At 42.4% G+C, this 16,535-nt stretch overlaps 1 protein-coding gene across 1 annotated transcript; it reads right to left on the bottom strand.

The window, feature by feature from the left end:
* Positions 1–1,210: 1,210 nt before the first annotated feature.
* Positions 1,211–2,161, bottom strand: LOC147822055 (olfactory receptor 14I1-like). Its single transcript, XM_087197534.1, has 2 exons — positions 1,847–2,161; positions 1,211–1,486 (listed from the first exon to the last, which is right to left on the bottom strand). Exons 1-2 carry the CDS (start codon positions 2,159–2,161, stop codon positions 1,211–1,213), a joined length of 591 nt encoding a protein of 196 aa, XP_087053660.1.
* Between the last annotated feature and the right edge of the window lie 14,374 nt (positions 2,162–16,535).

Raw genomic sequence — 16,535 nt, 5'->3', positions numbered from 1 at the left:
CTCACACAACTTTCAATGTCATCTATACCTAGATAAAGCTGGAGAACAGATGTAGCCTCTTCAGTGATGAAACATTGAATGTTAAGGTATCACAGGCATCAGAAGAGGGTGATCCACATCCAGACCTTCACCAGGACATTAGCTCTGGATGACAGGAGGGCCATGGTGCCAAACACCACTGGGTTTTGCCAGGAGCAATAAGTGCAGAGATGGATGGAGCCTGATTCACCTGTTGTTCCAGTGCTGGATGGGGCTAAATGGGCACCAGCACCTTGATGCTGAGGTTTTAGAGACAGGGTGGCTTGAGGAAACAGGTGGAAAATTTGAGATTCCATGCTGAGACAAATATTGCCAACATGTGTTTCATCTTACCAGGATACAGGTTCAGCTTTTCACAGTTAAAAAAGTAAAACCTTTCATCTTTGAGTGAATCATTTCTACATTCTGTCTGCTGATATAAATGTGCCACATGGTTGATGCATTGTTTGATCCTTTGGATCTGTCTTCAAGCTGATTTGTTTTCTTCATTGCATTCAAAGTTTTCCTGGATCAACTTTAGCATACACTTTTCCATACTGAGCACAAGGAAGGAGAAACCAAAACTTTCAAACTATAGTTTTTTGAAGGTCAGTTTTGTGTTCTAACTTTCAGTGAGTGAATCGAAGGGGTTTAGCATATGCAGCAGAAGGGGCTGGTGAGGATCTCAGTGTTGATTGCCCCATCACATCCTCAGGCCTGAGTTGTTCCCTGTCTAATCACCTTGTCACTTTTCCCAGCCTGAGTGGAAGAGTGAGTGCAAAGAGCACAGTGCAGATAACAGGGTCTTCTCACAGAACCACTCAGTGAGCTTCTCCAGGCTGGTGAGATCCAGCACCTGAGGATCTCTCAACAGCACAGGTGTCTGCTAAGGAGGAACATGTAATGCATGCCCTGTTCTTTATGGTCCCTGTATTTGTTTTTACCTCAAAATCATCCCATTCATTTTTCAGAAAATTTGCTAATGTACAACACACTTCTACTGTTTTGGGAAACATGTATAAGACATACAAGTACTCAACAAAAAAACTGAGACACACATATGTAATTCATGCAGAAAACAAAAATGTACACAGACAAATAAAATTATATAACAGAAAGGTCTAGATCCAAATTTTAGAACATATATCAAATATAAAATAAAATACTGTAAATAATGGTTGAGGTTTTTATTTTAGTCAAGAGATTTCTTGACTGTGAACAAAGAATACATGTTGAATGTTCTTCTAAGGGCAGCATTGATCTCCCTGTTGCGTAGACAGTATATGATGGGGTTCATGAATGGGGGCACTGTGGTATAGAACATGGCAGTCAACAGATTCTTAAGGGATGGTTTCTTTACAACAGGACCTAAGACAACCACTGACCCAGTGATGAGAAACAAAAGGAGAATGGACAGCTGTGGAGAACAGGTGGACATAGCTTTGTTACGGGCTTCCACTGAACGGGTCTTAAGCACAGTTAAAAATATATTTACATATGAAACAAACATAAAGGCAAAACACACTGAGGCAAAGCAAACACTTAAAGCAATGATTACAAATTCAGAAAACTGGACATCTGAAGATGAAATCCTCAGAATTTGAGGAATATCACAGAAATATTGCTGGATCACATTGGTCTTGGTGATGGGAAGCCTGAACAGAGTGCCTGTGTGGGTAGCAGAGTAGACCAGACCAGAGGCCCAGGAGCCAGCTGTGGCCTGGGAGCACAGACTTGGGGTGATGATGAGCCCATAGTGCAGAGGGTGGCAAATGGCCATATAGCGGTCATAGGACATGACCACCAGGAGGGCAAATTCCACACCTACAAAAAGGACATAGAGGAAAATCTGTGCAGCACAATCTGTCAGGGATATGGTGTTACTGCCTGTCAGGGAATTCACTATGGCCTTGGGAACAATAACTGAGATGCTGCCAAGGTCTAGGAGGGCCACATTGCTTATAAAAAAGTACATGGGACAGTGCAGACATGTCTCCCTCAAGATGACAATGACAGTCACGAGATTCCCTGTTAGTGCTCCTAGATAAATCACTGAGAACAGCAAACCTTGCATGACCTGGAGCTCCCGGGAACCAGCGACATCCATGAGGAAGAATTCTGTGAAGATGGTGAGGTTGTCCATGTCTGCCCACCTGTTTTGGTTTCTGCAGAGTCAAAAGTTAAAGTGATCCAAAGGGGTAGGGGTAGTGGGAGGCACAGGGGAAAGGAAAGAAGGGAAAGGAAAAAATGATGAGAAATGGAAAAAATGGAAATAAAGTCTTTGTAAATAGGGAAGGGTGGAGGGCATGAAGGGAGGGCTAGGAATGGGGAAAAAATAAGAACCAAGATGTATTATATAAAGGTACAATTCCCAATGAGAAATGTAATTGTGTTGTATACCTACAATGTACCAATAAAATAATTTAATAAAAAAAAAAAAGTAAAGTGAGCAGAGGATGCTATAAGCAGAATGCGGAAAACTCATTCTAACTAGTGTGGCTTATAACCAGGAACTCAGGAGACAATAAGTGGATAAAATAAAGCATCTTGAAATCCAGTGAATGTGCGTATTTCTGTTTCTATTTCCTTTACCAAGTTCCTAATAAATATCCTATGTCTATTTTCATAGTATGAGAGATTTAACCAATAAAGTATTTAAAGTAAAATTAATTCTCAGCAATCATTCATTATTCAGTATATTTAAAATGTTTTTTTTAATTCTGATGGACACCTGCTTTTTGCATTTGATTCAGTTTTCTGTTGCTTCCCTAGATACTGGCTATGAGAGCTTCTGTAATGGCACTCAGGTTAGAATATCTGTCTGCTCCTCTAGTTCCTGGGCTGGAAAATAACTGTCATGCTCTCCTTCTATGGCTAGTGCTCTCCTCATTTTAACCAAATAGATTTAATGCATGTTTCCTTTAACAATGATGTTGATCTAAATGACACCAGGCCTTCTTTCAGTTGTATTTCCCTAATAAAGAGAAAACCCTTTGAGCCTAGAATGTGACTATAAATTCTAACACTAACTGATTGAGTTGATAGTACTGCATGGTATGAGTTACTGATACAAAAATGGTGGCTATTTTCAATTTCCTTTCCCAAAATCAAATAGGGGTTATTATAAGCCTAGTTCCATCCATCTGTTCTGGTGACTGTGGTTCCTCCTCAGGAGAAACATCTCTCATTTTCCTATGCTAGTTTATCTCTCATTGTTATTTCTCACCATGCATCTGGGTCCTGCACAAAAGAGGAATGCAAGGATTCCTACTCCTTCTTTTCATCAGGGAAATTTTGAAATTATTTGGCTAACAACATTTCAATGGACAACATAAGGAGTGTTGTTGTTAATTCCTCATAAATTAATAATGGAGAAATATAATATTATATCTAAAGGATCAGGTTAATCATTCTAGTGTCTTATACAATCCAGCTGCTATCAAAATTTGCCCATAATAATGGCCGTAGTAGAAATTTCAACTTTTTTTTTCCTAATCTGAAGACTGATTTTACTGATATCATTTTAATGATTTTAATGAAATGACCCCATAAATTTTGTTTGCTTATAGACTTCTTAGTTATCCTTTTAAATCCAGCTTAAATTCACATGGCCTTGTGCTCTATTCCAAGGTAATTTTCCATCAGCATGATTTCTGTCTTTTGACAATCCATATATGAAACAGATTCTGGGAGAGCATTTGAATAACTAATTGCCATTAATAAACTCTAAAATCTGAAGCAATTTGTCTATCCGCTCAGCATACATATGTCATATGGGGCTGACATAGTTACATTAGTTTACAATTTTGTAGTATTTCACAGGTGCTTGTATGTGACCTATGCGTTACCTGTGTCAATAGAAATACATAAATTGACATGTAAAAACTCACCTAAGCAGTGGTAATAATTGAATAACATGAATAACACTAATGTTGCATTTGCTCAATGTGAAGGGTCTTAATGTGATCCTTGCTCCTACTTCCTTCTTCAGTGAGGAAAATGCAAACTCACATCTCAGTGAGACTCCCAGTGTGAATCTTGCATGCACCACTGCTTCTGAAATACCTGAGACAATGGTGAGTGTTCACCAAAGACACATGGAGGTCACACTTCAAAGGAGCTTCAGGGACCAGAGGATCCCAGGTCCAAGGAGCCCACATTTCCTCCAGCCTTAATTGGCTAGGATTCTTTGCCATACCATTGAGACTAATTAAATTTCCAATAGAGTTTTAAGTAGTTTATATATGTGACCCTTAATAAATATGAAGCACTAAAATAGTTTTCATTTATCACTTGAGATTCAATGAATTTCCAAGCTCACAACTGAGTATGAGATGAATGATACTTGTACTAAGTAAACACCTAAAACGTTGTCCTTGCACAATGTATGGTGATGATTTGGAGAGCAATTTCACTCTCTGAGTTGGTGTTTTCCAAAGAAACAGAACAACACATTACAAAATCATGCATGGCCCACACAGAAGGCTAGAACAATTAAAATCAGAGCATAAAAATTCATTCACAGCTATTCTGTTTCCAAGATTCAATTATTCTTTTAAAAAACTGTAAGATATTTCTTTACTACGGAATAAATGAAGAACACCAAACACTATATAAATGTATAATAAAACTCCTTTCTATTCCAATCTTGTACCCCTTCAAGGCAACTGAACATGGGCTCAACTGAACCCATGAACTGCACTGGCCAGAAGGTTTCTCCTCAGAAGGAGGTGACCCCACACAGCTTTTCCAAGCTCAGAAATGGAGAATCCTGTCCTCTGTAACCATGAAATTTCCTGGTCCTTGGTTTATACAGGGAAAAATAATGTTCAGTAGGAATTTTTTAATCCATAGTTTCTTGAGGAAGCTTAGCTGTTCTGTGTCTTGGTCTGTTTTGTGATCAGCATAGAACAGTACATGTGGGGAGTACTTCATTTCGCAAATGCATTTTAGCAAACAGTTCTGGAGGTCTGAGAGCAAGGCAGGGGCATTGGTGCTGGTGAGCAGCTGATGGAAGAGAGGGCAAGGGGAAGAGGACAGGAGAGGAGAGGAGAGGAGAGGAGGGGAGGGGAGGGGATGGGAGGGGAAGAGAAGAGAACTGGTGAAGACCCCAGTGTGATCTATTTAAACAACCCTCTCTTTTGGTAAATAACTGATTCTTTACTAATCTTTTCTGAGTTTTTTACACATAAATCCTGAGTCAAGATGAGGCACTCTGACTTTTCCAGCATCAGGAAGAAGAAGCTCTGCATTCCACAGCCAGTCCAGAAGATGTTCCTCTGGCCTGTGAAAAAGTTGAAGGCCACCTTTGGGATGATAGTGGATGTCAACTTCAAGTGGATGAGAGAGAACTGGCCGAGGAGGATGTACATGGGCATGTGAAACTGAGAGTTCCCCCCAGATGAGAATGATCAGGACAGTGTTTCCCAGGAAGGTGAGGGTATAGACCAAGAATATCATGGAGTTGAGGATGATGGAATGCCAGAATTTGGGGAAGAGCTCCTCTTATGAAGTCCCTCCCAGAGGACTTGTTCCCAAGCATCAGGATAGGAAAGGTACTGGGCTTGAATAGACAGATAACAGGTCAGTCTGACAAGGAGGGTAAGCAAAAAACAGGGATGAGATTCTTGGGTTTGGCAGTTAGGACCCAGTCCTGGGCTGGCCCACCTCAGAGATGCCCTGCACTCTGGATGAAAGGAGGCTTAAACAGAGGCAGATGGAGGCTGTGCAGAAGGCAGCATGCTGAGGGCATTCAGGTCTGGGACTTGGTTTCTCTGAAGCAGCAGCTCAGGTCTTCTGCTGGGAGAAAATTCGGCAACAGTAAGGGAGGGGGCTGAGGAGACACATGCGGTGGCCCTGGGGGAGATGCTGTGGGGTTACTTCCTCCGTGGTTCCCACCCCACCCTACCCCTGAAGCACAAAAATAATTTTAACATAAATCAAATAAAAGCTTACCTTCATTACTGTCAAAAACTGTAACAAGTCTGGGGAACAAACAAAATGGATTGGAAGTGCTGCCATTCAGCACAGGTTTTGTGTCAATTTGTAGATCAAATGATTTAACATTCTCTCTGAGTGGGGATTCTCAGTACACACCACAGGTACATCACAGGCATTTTACCATATACTGGGAACAGCTGGCTAAATTCTTATTAAAATAGAGAATATTGAAAACAATTATCAACTTCACTGCCTCTTCACCTCCAAATAGTTTTTTTAATTGGAAAATCTTGTAATCTATGGGCCCACTTTCTAGAATCATAAACCTAAAATTTTAAATACCATTTCTAATCACAGTGTTCAATGAGATGATGAGGTTACACTTTTGGGTTTTATAACTTTACCTTCATAAGTTTATGAACTTGTAACTGGAATAAAACTAACAAAAAGCTCAAAACAGATAAAAACATAAAGGAGCTAATGTTTAAACATTAAAACCTAAACTGTACAAAAATCAACATGTGCTTAACTTATTTGTGTTTTCTTTTAGCAGTCCTTATTTTTAAAATTTCACTAAATATTTTGCATACATGTTAACAATGAACCAAATGTCTGAAGTACACTGCATGTCACTTTTTAGGAAGTAAAAGCTTTGAATATAGAGAAAACTATATTCTGAAAATATTATTCGAGTAGAAATACAAATTGTCACTATAAAAAATTCTAAATTATCTATTAATTTGATCTTGCAAAATTAAGAAAATTTCATAATTTAATTAATTTGATAGAATAAATATGTATTGAACATATTTATTCAAATAACTTTGAACATATTTCCATTATTTCCTTAGTAGACATTTTGAGTAGGTGGATCTACTCAAAATGAGAGCAGTGTTATGCCTACTAATTTATAGGATTTTACTGACCTTTGAAAAATCTTCCAGATTAAAATGATCTAGGTTATTTTGGAGCACAATTTGCCCTTATTGCTAGAATGATTTGAGTTTTTGCCAGGTATACATACAAGACAGTTTCAGATACACTCATCACCAGAGTCATAGCTCAGTAAGCAGACAGGTTTTCTAAATACAAAAGGACAAATTCATGGTACAGTGCTTCTTGGTTACTGAGTTTAGCCACATGGTGGTGCCTGCTCCATATCATACAAGGTTTGATCAGACAAAGCTCTTTCTTATACCGCTATTAATGCTATGACTTGTGCAGATAGTCAAACAGAAATGAGGCTTGCAGTTTTCCCATCCATCTGAATTCTGAGCAGCCTACCAAACATGTATCAAAGACTGTCACAGATTTTTTTTTTTTTTTGGCAAACCACCAAAATCCAGCATCTGTGAGAATTAACAATAGCCATATAAATTCTCTGTAGAATCAACATTACCATGCAAAGTACAGGATGTGCTATACCCCAGTTTGACTTCTAACTTAAATTCTCTTTATCCCCACTCCCTCCTGCCTCTTAGAGCTGCTTATGGCTAGATTTTCTGTGATCAGGAGTAATCTCTCCCTACTCAGCATTAAGCCTCTTTTAGATTAAAAAAAGAATGCAATTGGCTAGGGGTAGGTGGGAAGTCATAAATTTTGGAAATGAGCCGGGTATCTATGATTCACTACTACTATTGAGGTTTAGAAACTGGTTTGTATGTCAGCTAATATCTAACTTAGCCAACTTCTTAGTAATCCATCTAATGGTCTAGAAGTATTTGCAGTGAATGACCCAGAGGGACAGAGTCACCAGACTTTAATTAGCTTCAATCTCAGGCCAAAATAGTGCACCTCAAAAATTAGGGGTAATTGTGTGATGCAGATGGTATTCACTATAGATAATATTGAATTGCTTCCAAATTCATAGTCCTATCTCCAGTGTGAGATGTTGACAAATGACAAGGAAAATGACCAGATGCTCTCAGGGATATGTAACTTACTCACCTGTGTGAAGACAGATGTCCCATATCACATTAGACTTTTTATCAAATTCTGTTGTATATTGTGTCACTTACTTCTTTCTTATTTCATAAGTGTGTATTTGTGATACATAATAGTTATATTTATTTTGGAAATTGGTGTGAGAACATATTTTGATAGTTTTCTATTCCTTTGTCTCTCTCCATTAACTTCCTCTCCCCTGAGACCTTTCCCTGTGGGGGGCCTTGTCCTCCCCCCCCCCAGCTAGTACTCTTGAATGCCTTTTATGGACATGTCTAAGCCTGCTGCAAGTCTACCTGGCAACAAGGAAGTAGCCCCAGTACCCTCCCCTTGCTCCCTCCCTCTAGCCCTACAGTATATATGCTGTAGCAGCTTCCGCAATAAAGGAGACTTGATCAGAAACTTGTCTTGTCTCCATCTCCTGTCCCCTGTCCTTTGTTATTCTCACTCCCCCTCTAGGGTCTCCCTTGACTTACCCTCGGGCCGGGACAAGTGGCGCCCAGCTTGGGGCCAGAGAACGGGGGATCCAGTAAAGAATGCTGCTGGGGGCCCAATAAAATAAAATAAAATAAAGAGGATTGCGTCTGACATGAACCTGCCTTCTTTCCTGCACCTCGGTGAGTTGAGCAGCGATTATGGGACAGGGCATTAGCCAGCATGAGTTATTTGTACAAGGTCTTAAAGAAACTTTACAGGTACGAGGGGTAAAAGTTACAGTCAAACAGTTGTTAAAATTTTTTGATTATATTAGAGATCTCTGCCCTTGGTTTCCCACCGAGGGTACCATTGAGGAGAGGTGATGGGAAAGAGTAGGGGAGGCCCTTAAGGATTATTATGCTACTTGCAGACCAGAAAAGGTCCCGATCACTACATTTTCTTATTGGAATCTTATTAATGACATTATCTCTCAGAAAACCAAAGATCCGGTGGTGGCTCAAGCCATCCAGGTCGGGGAGATAGCTCTCCGATCAGAGAAAGGGTCGATCACTCTCCCTCGGAGTGAAGAGTTTGTAAATACCCTGCGGGACGCCAAGATGGCGCCGAGGCCCGAGCCCCTGCGGGACGGGACTCCTTCAAAGGATGAAGGAGAAGACTTGATGTCTTTTGACAGCGACGATGACTCAGACAAGAAAAAACAAAATGTTATTGATGAGGGTTTACAGGCGGGCTCTGCCTCTTCCAAGCCTTTTAAAGAAAAGCTTCGGCGCTCCTCAGCTTCCGCCTCCGCTCTTTCAGCCCCTGCCTCTGACCCCGCCCCGCCTGTTAAGGAGGAACCAGCCTTGAAGCCTTCCCTCCGACACTTCAGAAACTCCCCCTTCCCACAGAACTGTCCGGGGGAGGCTGACTGGACCAATCTTGAGGAGGAGGCAACCAGATATCGCAATCCTGATTGGCCACCCGTAGTTCAATGTCCGCCTCCTTATCTTCCAGAACCCAACACTCCCATTGCGTCCGCTTTGACATGCCCTGTTGTTGATCCCCAAAAGGAACTCCGGGACAAGATAAAATTTCTAAAAGAACAAATAAGATTAGAAAAGGAACATCAAGAACTTATTGCCCAGCTCAAAGGCTTAAAAACAGGCAAAGCCCATGAAAATGTCCGTAGTGAGGACAAATTTAAGCCAGGACCCCCCATTAGAGGGGCGACCCCCAGGGTGCCATCTGGATCAAGGGTACCCCTAGAACTTGAAACTGTGGAAGTCTTTCCTGTAACTGAGACTGCAGACACACAGGGACAGGCATGGAGACACCACAGTGGTTTTGATTTTAAGGTTATTAAAAAATTTAAAACGGCCACAGCTCAATACGGGGCCATTACACCTTACACAATGGCCATTTTAAAATCGGTGACAAAAAATTGACTTCTCTCACCAATATCCGACAGGGGCCTGATGAGCTCTTCGCGGATTTTGTTCACTGCCTGCTCACAACAGCGGGTCAGATTTTTGGGAACACAAAAACCAGGACAGATTTTGTTAAACAGCTTGCTTTTGAAAATGCTAATGCTGCTTGCCAGGCCGCCATCCGCCCTTATAAAAAGAAAACTGATCTCTCAGGTTACATTCGCCTTTGCTCAGAAATTGGGACCGCCTACCAACAGGGACTTGCCAGGGCTGCCACCATGCAGGGTTACACGGTCAAACAGTTTTTGTCACGCCGCCCAGGTAACAGATGTTTCCAGTGCGAGACAACGGGTCATTTTGCCAAAAAATGTCAGGTCCCTAGGACGTCGGCCCCTAGGGCCACACCTCCGGGGCCTTGCCCTCGATGCAATAAAGGGAGACATTGGACAAATAAATACAAGTCCATGACTGACGCTCAAGGCTGGCCCCTCCCGCTTGTCCATAACCCGGACCAGGGAAACGGGAAAGGGGGCCAGCCCCGGGCCCCCACACCCAAACAAATTTACGGGGCGCTCAATTTTGCTCCAGCAAACAACAATCCATTCCAGACCTCTTCAGAGCAACAACGGGAAGTGCCGGACTGGACCTCAGTTCCACCACCCACACAGTATTGACTCCAGAAATGGGGGTACAGGCCCTTCCGACAGGGGTCTTTGGGCCCCTGCCTAAGGAAACCTTTGGGCTTGTAATAGACAAGAACAACAGCACTATAGATGGGCTGCTGATCTACCCGGGGGTGATTGATAGTGATTATTCCGGAGAGATTAGAGTTATGGTTTCTTCCCCCAAAGTCATTAACACCATTCAATCAGGCCGAAGATTTGCTCAATTATTACTCCTTCCCCTTCTCTCTACCTCTAATAAGGCTCTTAACAACGCCCGAGGCAGCCAGGGATTCGGCTCATCTGATGTCTACTGGTCGGAGATGCTTTCAGCCCAAAAACCTCTCATGACCTTGTGGTTAGATGGGAGACAATTTTCTGGATTGGTAGACACTGGTGCTGATGTAACTATCATCAAGGAAAAAATTGGCCTCAGGTGTGGCCATTAAAAGACACCCTCACCCATCTCAGGGGTATAGGTCAGAGTCAAAATCCTAAACAAAGTGCCAAAGATCTGACCTGAGGAGACCAAGATGGTAATCAGGGCACCATTCAACCTTATATCATCTCAGGGTTGCCCATTAATCTATGGGGGAGAGACCTATTATCACAAATGGGGATGATTATTTCTAGCCCTAATGAAATTGTCACTATGCAGATGTTTAAAAATGGGTACATTCCAGGCAAAGGGCTAGGTAAACACTCTACAGGTATTGTACAGCCCATTGAGCCAGTCCTTTGTAGCTTCAGCTATTCAGGCTGTACGTAAATCTTGGGCCCAAATGTATGTTATACACTATATAGATGTCACACATTACCCTAAATTTAAAAATTTTAAATATATACATGTCAACATTAATACATATAGTGGATTTGTATTTGCCACCCTACAATCCAGAGAGGCTACTAAACATGTAATTGCCCACCTTCTAGTTGCCTTCTCAGTACTTAGATGTCCACAACAAATTAAGACAGACACTGGTCCAGGCTATACCAGTTCTGGCTTCTCAAAGTTTTACAAACAATTAAAAATAACACACATAACAAAAATCCCATATAATCCACAGGGACAAGACATTATAAAAAGAGCCAACCTCACACTCAAAATTACATTAGATAAAATAAAAAGAGGGGAATGGTACCCTATCAAGGGGTCACCTAGAAACCTGATATCACATGCACTATTTATTCTTAACTTCTTAAATTTGGATGCCAAAGGATTATCTGCAGCCAACCATTTCTGGCAACTAGAGACGCAAAAACAATTTGCCTCTGTGATGTGGAGAGACCCCCTGGACCACTCATGGCATGGGCCTGACCCCTTACTCATCTGGGGCCGAGGGTCAGTGTGTGTTTACTCCAAGGAAATGAAGTCAGCCAGGTGGCTTCCAGAACGCTTAGTAAAACAAGTTGATAAGCGTGTTGATGATGCCGATGACCTAACATTGTCCAATTTCAACCAGTTAACAATGGCGCCTACAATTATAATCTAATAATCATAAAGAAAATAGTATAATTCAATTTGGCCAGTTATATTTGAGTGCACCCTAATTTTATACACTGTCTCATATGTTTGTCTATTGTCTGTTGTTTGTGTTCGTACAGTTGAGCTCAATATGTTCCTTCCTTTTCAAAGGATATTTGCCTATTGTTAAATTGACTTATAGATAAATATTATTAAATTAAAGACATGCTTTCCTTCCCAGGTTGTTAATTGATCAAAGTACCACTGAAATTTATTTTATAAAAGTGACTTGTATTGTCACCCACATGAAACAATCAAATTGCAATTAACAGTTATAAAATAAAAAGATATATATTCTTAATTGTTTGTCAAAACGATTATAGATGGGAACTCCCTTTGATGAATATAGAAGTGGCCACCCAGAAAATGATTATTCTGGTCTTAATTCATTAAAGGGACCCCCTAGTAAATTTTATATTATATAATCTTATGGGAGACATATCACAATGAATATTATCTAAATATGTTATAAATTGATTGTATTGGTTGTCCTTGATATTTAAGCACTGAATATGTTGTTATAAAATGTTTATATTGGTTAAGTTCTGAATATGTTATTGTAGTATGTCCACATTGGTTATCTTCAAAAGCTTAATCAGGTTAGCCTAACTCTCTTATCTACAGCCCAGCCTTGTTTACATCGCAGGACGAAATTTTGCTTACAGGTTAAAAAGATGACATCCCTGAATCTGTTACATGGTCTGTTGCTGTTCCTGGCACCAACAACAAAAAGTGGATTTCAACCAGTTAAACAACAATTGCTCATTGCCCTGTATGGTAACCCCTGTGACTGTGCTGGGGGTTCTGGCAGGGCTACACCCACAAGCTACACTCCTAGTACTGATTGCGGCGACAAGATTGCCTACTTAGTTTATGAGGCCGAGCTAGCTGAAGGATATAACCAAAAATGGGATTGCGTCCCTAAGCCTAAAGTCATACCAACAGTCAATGGCAAACCAGGGCCATGCCCTGCCAATTGTGCCAAGGCCACAGAGATACATTCTACCTGTTACACTGAAGCCCAACAATGTACACATTCTGATGGAGAAATATATCTAACTGCTGTTCTACAAAAAACTTACAGGGGCTCCATCAGAGGTGACTGGGACTTTTCCAGACCCACTGGATATCCTAAATTTGGCCAACCCTCCTACAACGGCAGTCCCGGCAAAGATGTCTGCTGGCCGCCACAGGCCCCAATTCATGTATCTGATGGTGGCGGGCCTTCAGATCAGCTCAGGAAAGAACAAATACAAAACAACTGGAGACTATCATCCAAGAGATGTACCCCTCCCTAAATTATCATCCACTGGCCCTTCCCAAACCTCGAGGCCCAGACCCTGACTCCCAAACCCTGAGTGTCCTAGAGGCCACTTATCATTTGATCAATACATCCAACCCAGCCTTTGCTACAGATTGTTGGCTATGCTTGACCCTTGACACACCCCTGCCCCTCGCCTTGCCAGTTGTCGACCAAACTGACTATACCAACATTTCTAGTTACAATTGCAGTTTTTCTCTGCCCTTCAGGGTCCAGCCAGTACAGTTCAATGCCTCAGTTTGTTATCTAAATTCGGGCCACAACAATAGCTTCGATATACGTGTTGGAGTCCAAAATTTCTCTCTCTGCTCGGTAGCGCTTAATGGCCCTGCCGCCATTTGCCCTGCCCCGGGTCACGTGCTCGTCTGTGGAGGGAGCTTGGCATTCACCTCCCTCCCCACTAATTGGACTGGGCTGTGCGTGGTGGCGAATGTCCTCCTGGACATCTCCCTTATTCCTGGAGATGAGCCAGTGCCCTTGCCCAGCTTTGACTATATCGCTGGGTGAAATAAAAGGGCCGTCTCACTGGTCCCCTTGCTCGTGGGGCTAGGGGTGTCCGGTGCCCTTGCCACTGGCTCTGCTGGCGTCGAGGTGGCGTTACACTCCTATGCCAAATTATCCAACCAGTTGATTAATGATGTTCAAGCTCTCTCCAACACTCTTATAGATATACAAGATCAGATCGATTCTCTGGCTGAGGTGGTCCTTCAAAATAGAAGGGGCCTGGACCTCCTCACAGCAAAACAAGGAGGGATTTGCATAGCCCTAAATGAACATTGTTGTTTCTATGCCAATAAATCTGAGATCGTCAGGGGAAAAATTCGTGAACTTCAGGAAGATCTAAACAGACAACAACAAGAATTCTCCCCAAATCCCCTCTGGACTGGCCTCAATGGTTTCCTCCCTTATCTCCTCCCTTTGCTGGGACCCTTATTGGGTTTACTTCTGCTCATTTCCTTGGGGCCCATAATATACAACAAAATCATGGCCTTCCTTAGAGCCCGGGTAGAGACAATAAAAACAGCACCCATACAGGTCTACTATCATAGATTGGCAATGACTGACCAGGACGAATGCCAGACCATTGATTAGGTCCTTGCCATGGCGAAGTGTTCTCGCCCCACCTGGTGAGTGGGCTGGCAAGCCAATGACGGACAACTGAACAAGCGTGCCATGCAATGAGAGAGCCCTCATGTGCCGCCTAAGACAGGTGCCAGAGCCTTGATTCTGTGGTTAACCGATGAGGGGTAAGGTGCAAGGTGCAGACACGTATGTTGCTCTGACCCAAGACAGGCTCAGCCCCAGCAGGCTTGGCTCTCCTGACGCCTTTCTAAAATTATAATTTTAAAGGGAGGACCTGTGGGGGGCCTTGTTTCCCCCCTGCTAGTACTCTTGAGTGCCTTTTACGGACATGTCTAAGCCTGCTGCAAGTCTACCCGGCAACAAGGAAGTAGCCCCAGTACCCTCCCCTTGCTCCCTCCCTCTAGCCCTACAGTATATATGCTGTAGCAGCTTCCGCAATAAAGGAGACTTGATCAGAAACCTGTCTTGTCTCCATCTCGTGTCCCCTGTCCTTTGTCATTCTCACTCCCCCTCTAGGGTCTCCGTTGACTTACCCATGGGCCGGGACATTTCCCCATCTCCAAAAAGTCTGATTTTTTTTTACCATCTTTTCTTTATTTTACTCTATTTATATCTTGGGTTTCTCATATAAGAAATTGTTGGGAGCAATTCTACATCATTTTGGGGAAATAATCATTTGATTAGGCCTAGCTCTCCTCTCTACAGGCCAACTATGGGATTTCAAGAGGAAACTCCATTTTGGCCTCCAGTCACAGCTAAGACCTCAATGGTTTGGTGATTCTGTGATGCCCCAGGATAAGATTACCTGAAGATATCCTGGGAGGAACAAAATCTTCATCGACTCAGTTCCTCTTTGTTCTTGGATTTCCGCAGCCTCCCAGTCATTTGTTACACTTTCTTTATCTTAATGTACTGAACTCTCTGCAAGTCATTTATTATTTCTGTTTCTCCTGATGTACTGAATAAAGGTGCAGTAAGCTGGGGATGGGGGAGCTTTCATTTTTGCCACCTAGAGGAGTGCTAATCAGGCCCAAAGCTCAGCTTTTTCTCAAAGTCTCAAATTTTTCTGCCTTTCCTGTGTAATATGTTAATTTGCCTTGTGCTGCCAAGTCTTGCAGGAGACTAGGACTTACTGCAGAGGTTCTAGTTCCCTACATTTGGTGCCCAACATGGATGTGAATTGGATCCATGGGCAAAGGCCTGTTAGACAAACTCAGAGTAAAAAAAGACAGCACACAGTTCTCCCAGGATGATTTCTGGACTCAGAAGAGGGACACTGGTGGTAAGTGTGTCCAGCTAAGGGTAATTTTCTACCTTTGCTGAGTTACAAATATGGGTCAGTCTCTGTCATTAGAGCAGCCTAACTTTGCCCAATTATTTAAGTCACTTTAAAGCAAGCTATGTATCCAGTGCCTAAGGATGCTGTGATAGATTTGTTAAAGACATACAAATGTATGTCCCATCTTTTCCCCAAGTACAGACAACTTAACTTACTAGCATGGGAACATGTAAGCACCATTCTCCATGAGGACCAGTGAAGGGGTGATTGTCTTTCCCCCCAAACGCTCCCAACTTGGGCCTTAGTCCATTCTGCTGTCAGTTTCTTTCAGTCAGTTCAGGATACCTGGCCTACCCCTCTCTCAACCTGCTGTTCTGCCCAGGCTTTCCCTTGTTTGGCCTCTTCCCCTGTTTACTTTCATCTCACTTTTGCTTCTGCTCTACCACTGCAGTGAGCTAAGGAGGACTCTAATTCACTAGCTCTTCAGCCTCCTCAGGGGGCTTGGAAAGGTCTTGTTGCTCTTCTTCTGAAGCCCAATTCTGGGGCCACTCCCTATACCCTGCATAAGGCTATGACATAGAGCAAGGCAGTTGGAGACCCTTTGTGCTTTCCTATCTCAATTTTGGCTAATCCTGAAAGCTCAGAGGTGGACATGTATGTTCATACCTCATTTAATTTTAACATCCTAAAGAACCTCAGGCAGAGCATGCTAACTAATGGCATCCAAAGCCCCTAGACAGTGAGTGGGCTTGTTGAACAATGTACTTCAGACTTATTCTCTTGTTCCACATGTTTTTCACCTTGCAAAAATGTGCCTGTCCCCTGCTCAGTATCTCTACTTTGAAGTGGAACTGTGTTCATTAATCAGGGGATAGGCTCATAAGAATGCTCAGGGAGATGCGCAGGGGAGAGAAGTTAC

The sequence above is a fragment of the Heterocephalus glaber genome, unplaced genomic scaffold (assembly GCF_053883595.1).
Source record: "Heterocephalus glaber isolate CG9 unplaced genomic scaffold, H.glaber_assembly_v1.0 deba00001673, whole genome shotgun sequence".
Classification (NCBI taxonomy): domain Eukaryota; kingdom Metazoa; phylum Chordata; class Mammalia; order Rodentia; family Bathyergidae; genus Heterocephalus; species Heterocephalus glaber.
This window is presented reverse-complemented; position numbering and strand designations above follow the sequence as displayed.

Bases quoted from the DNA above. Each gene is read 5' to 3' on its own strand.
- LOC147822055 (XM_087197534.1), bottom strand. From the start codon at position 2,161: ATGGACAACCTCACCATCTTCACAGAATTCTTCCTCATGGATGTCGCT. The intron at 1,487-1,846 runs GTAGGTGTGGAA...ACTGTGCTTAAG, and splicing joins TTTTCCTCTATGTCCTTTTT to ACCCGTTCAGTGGAAGCCCG.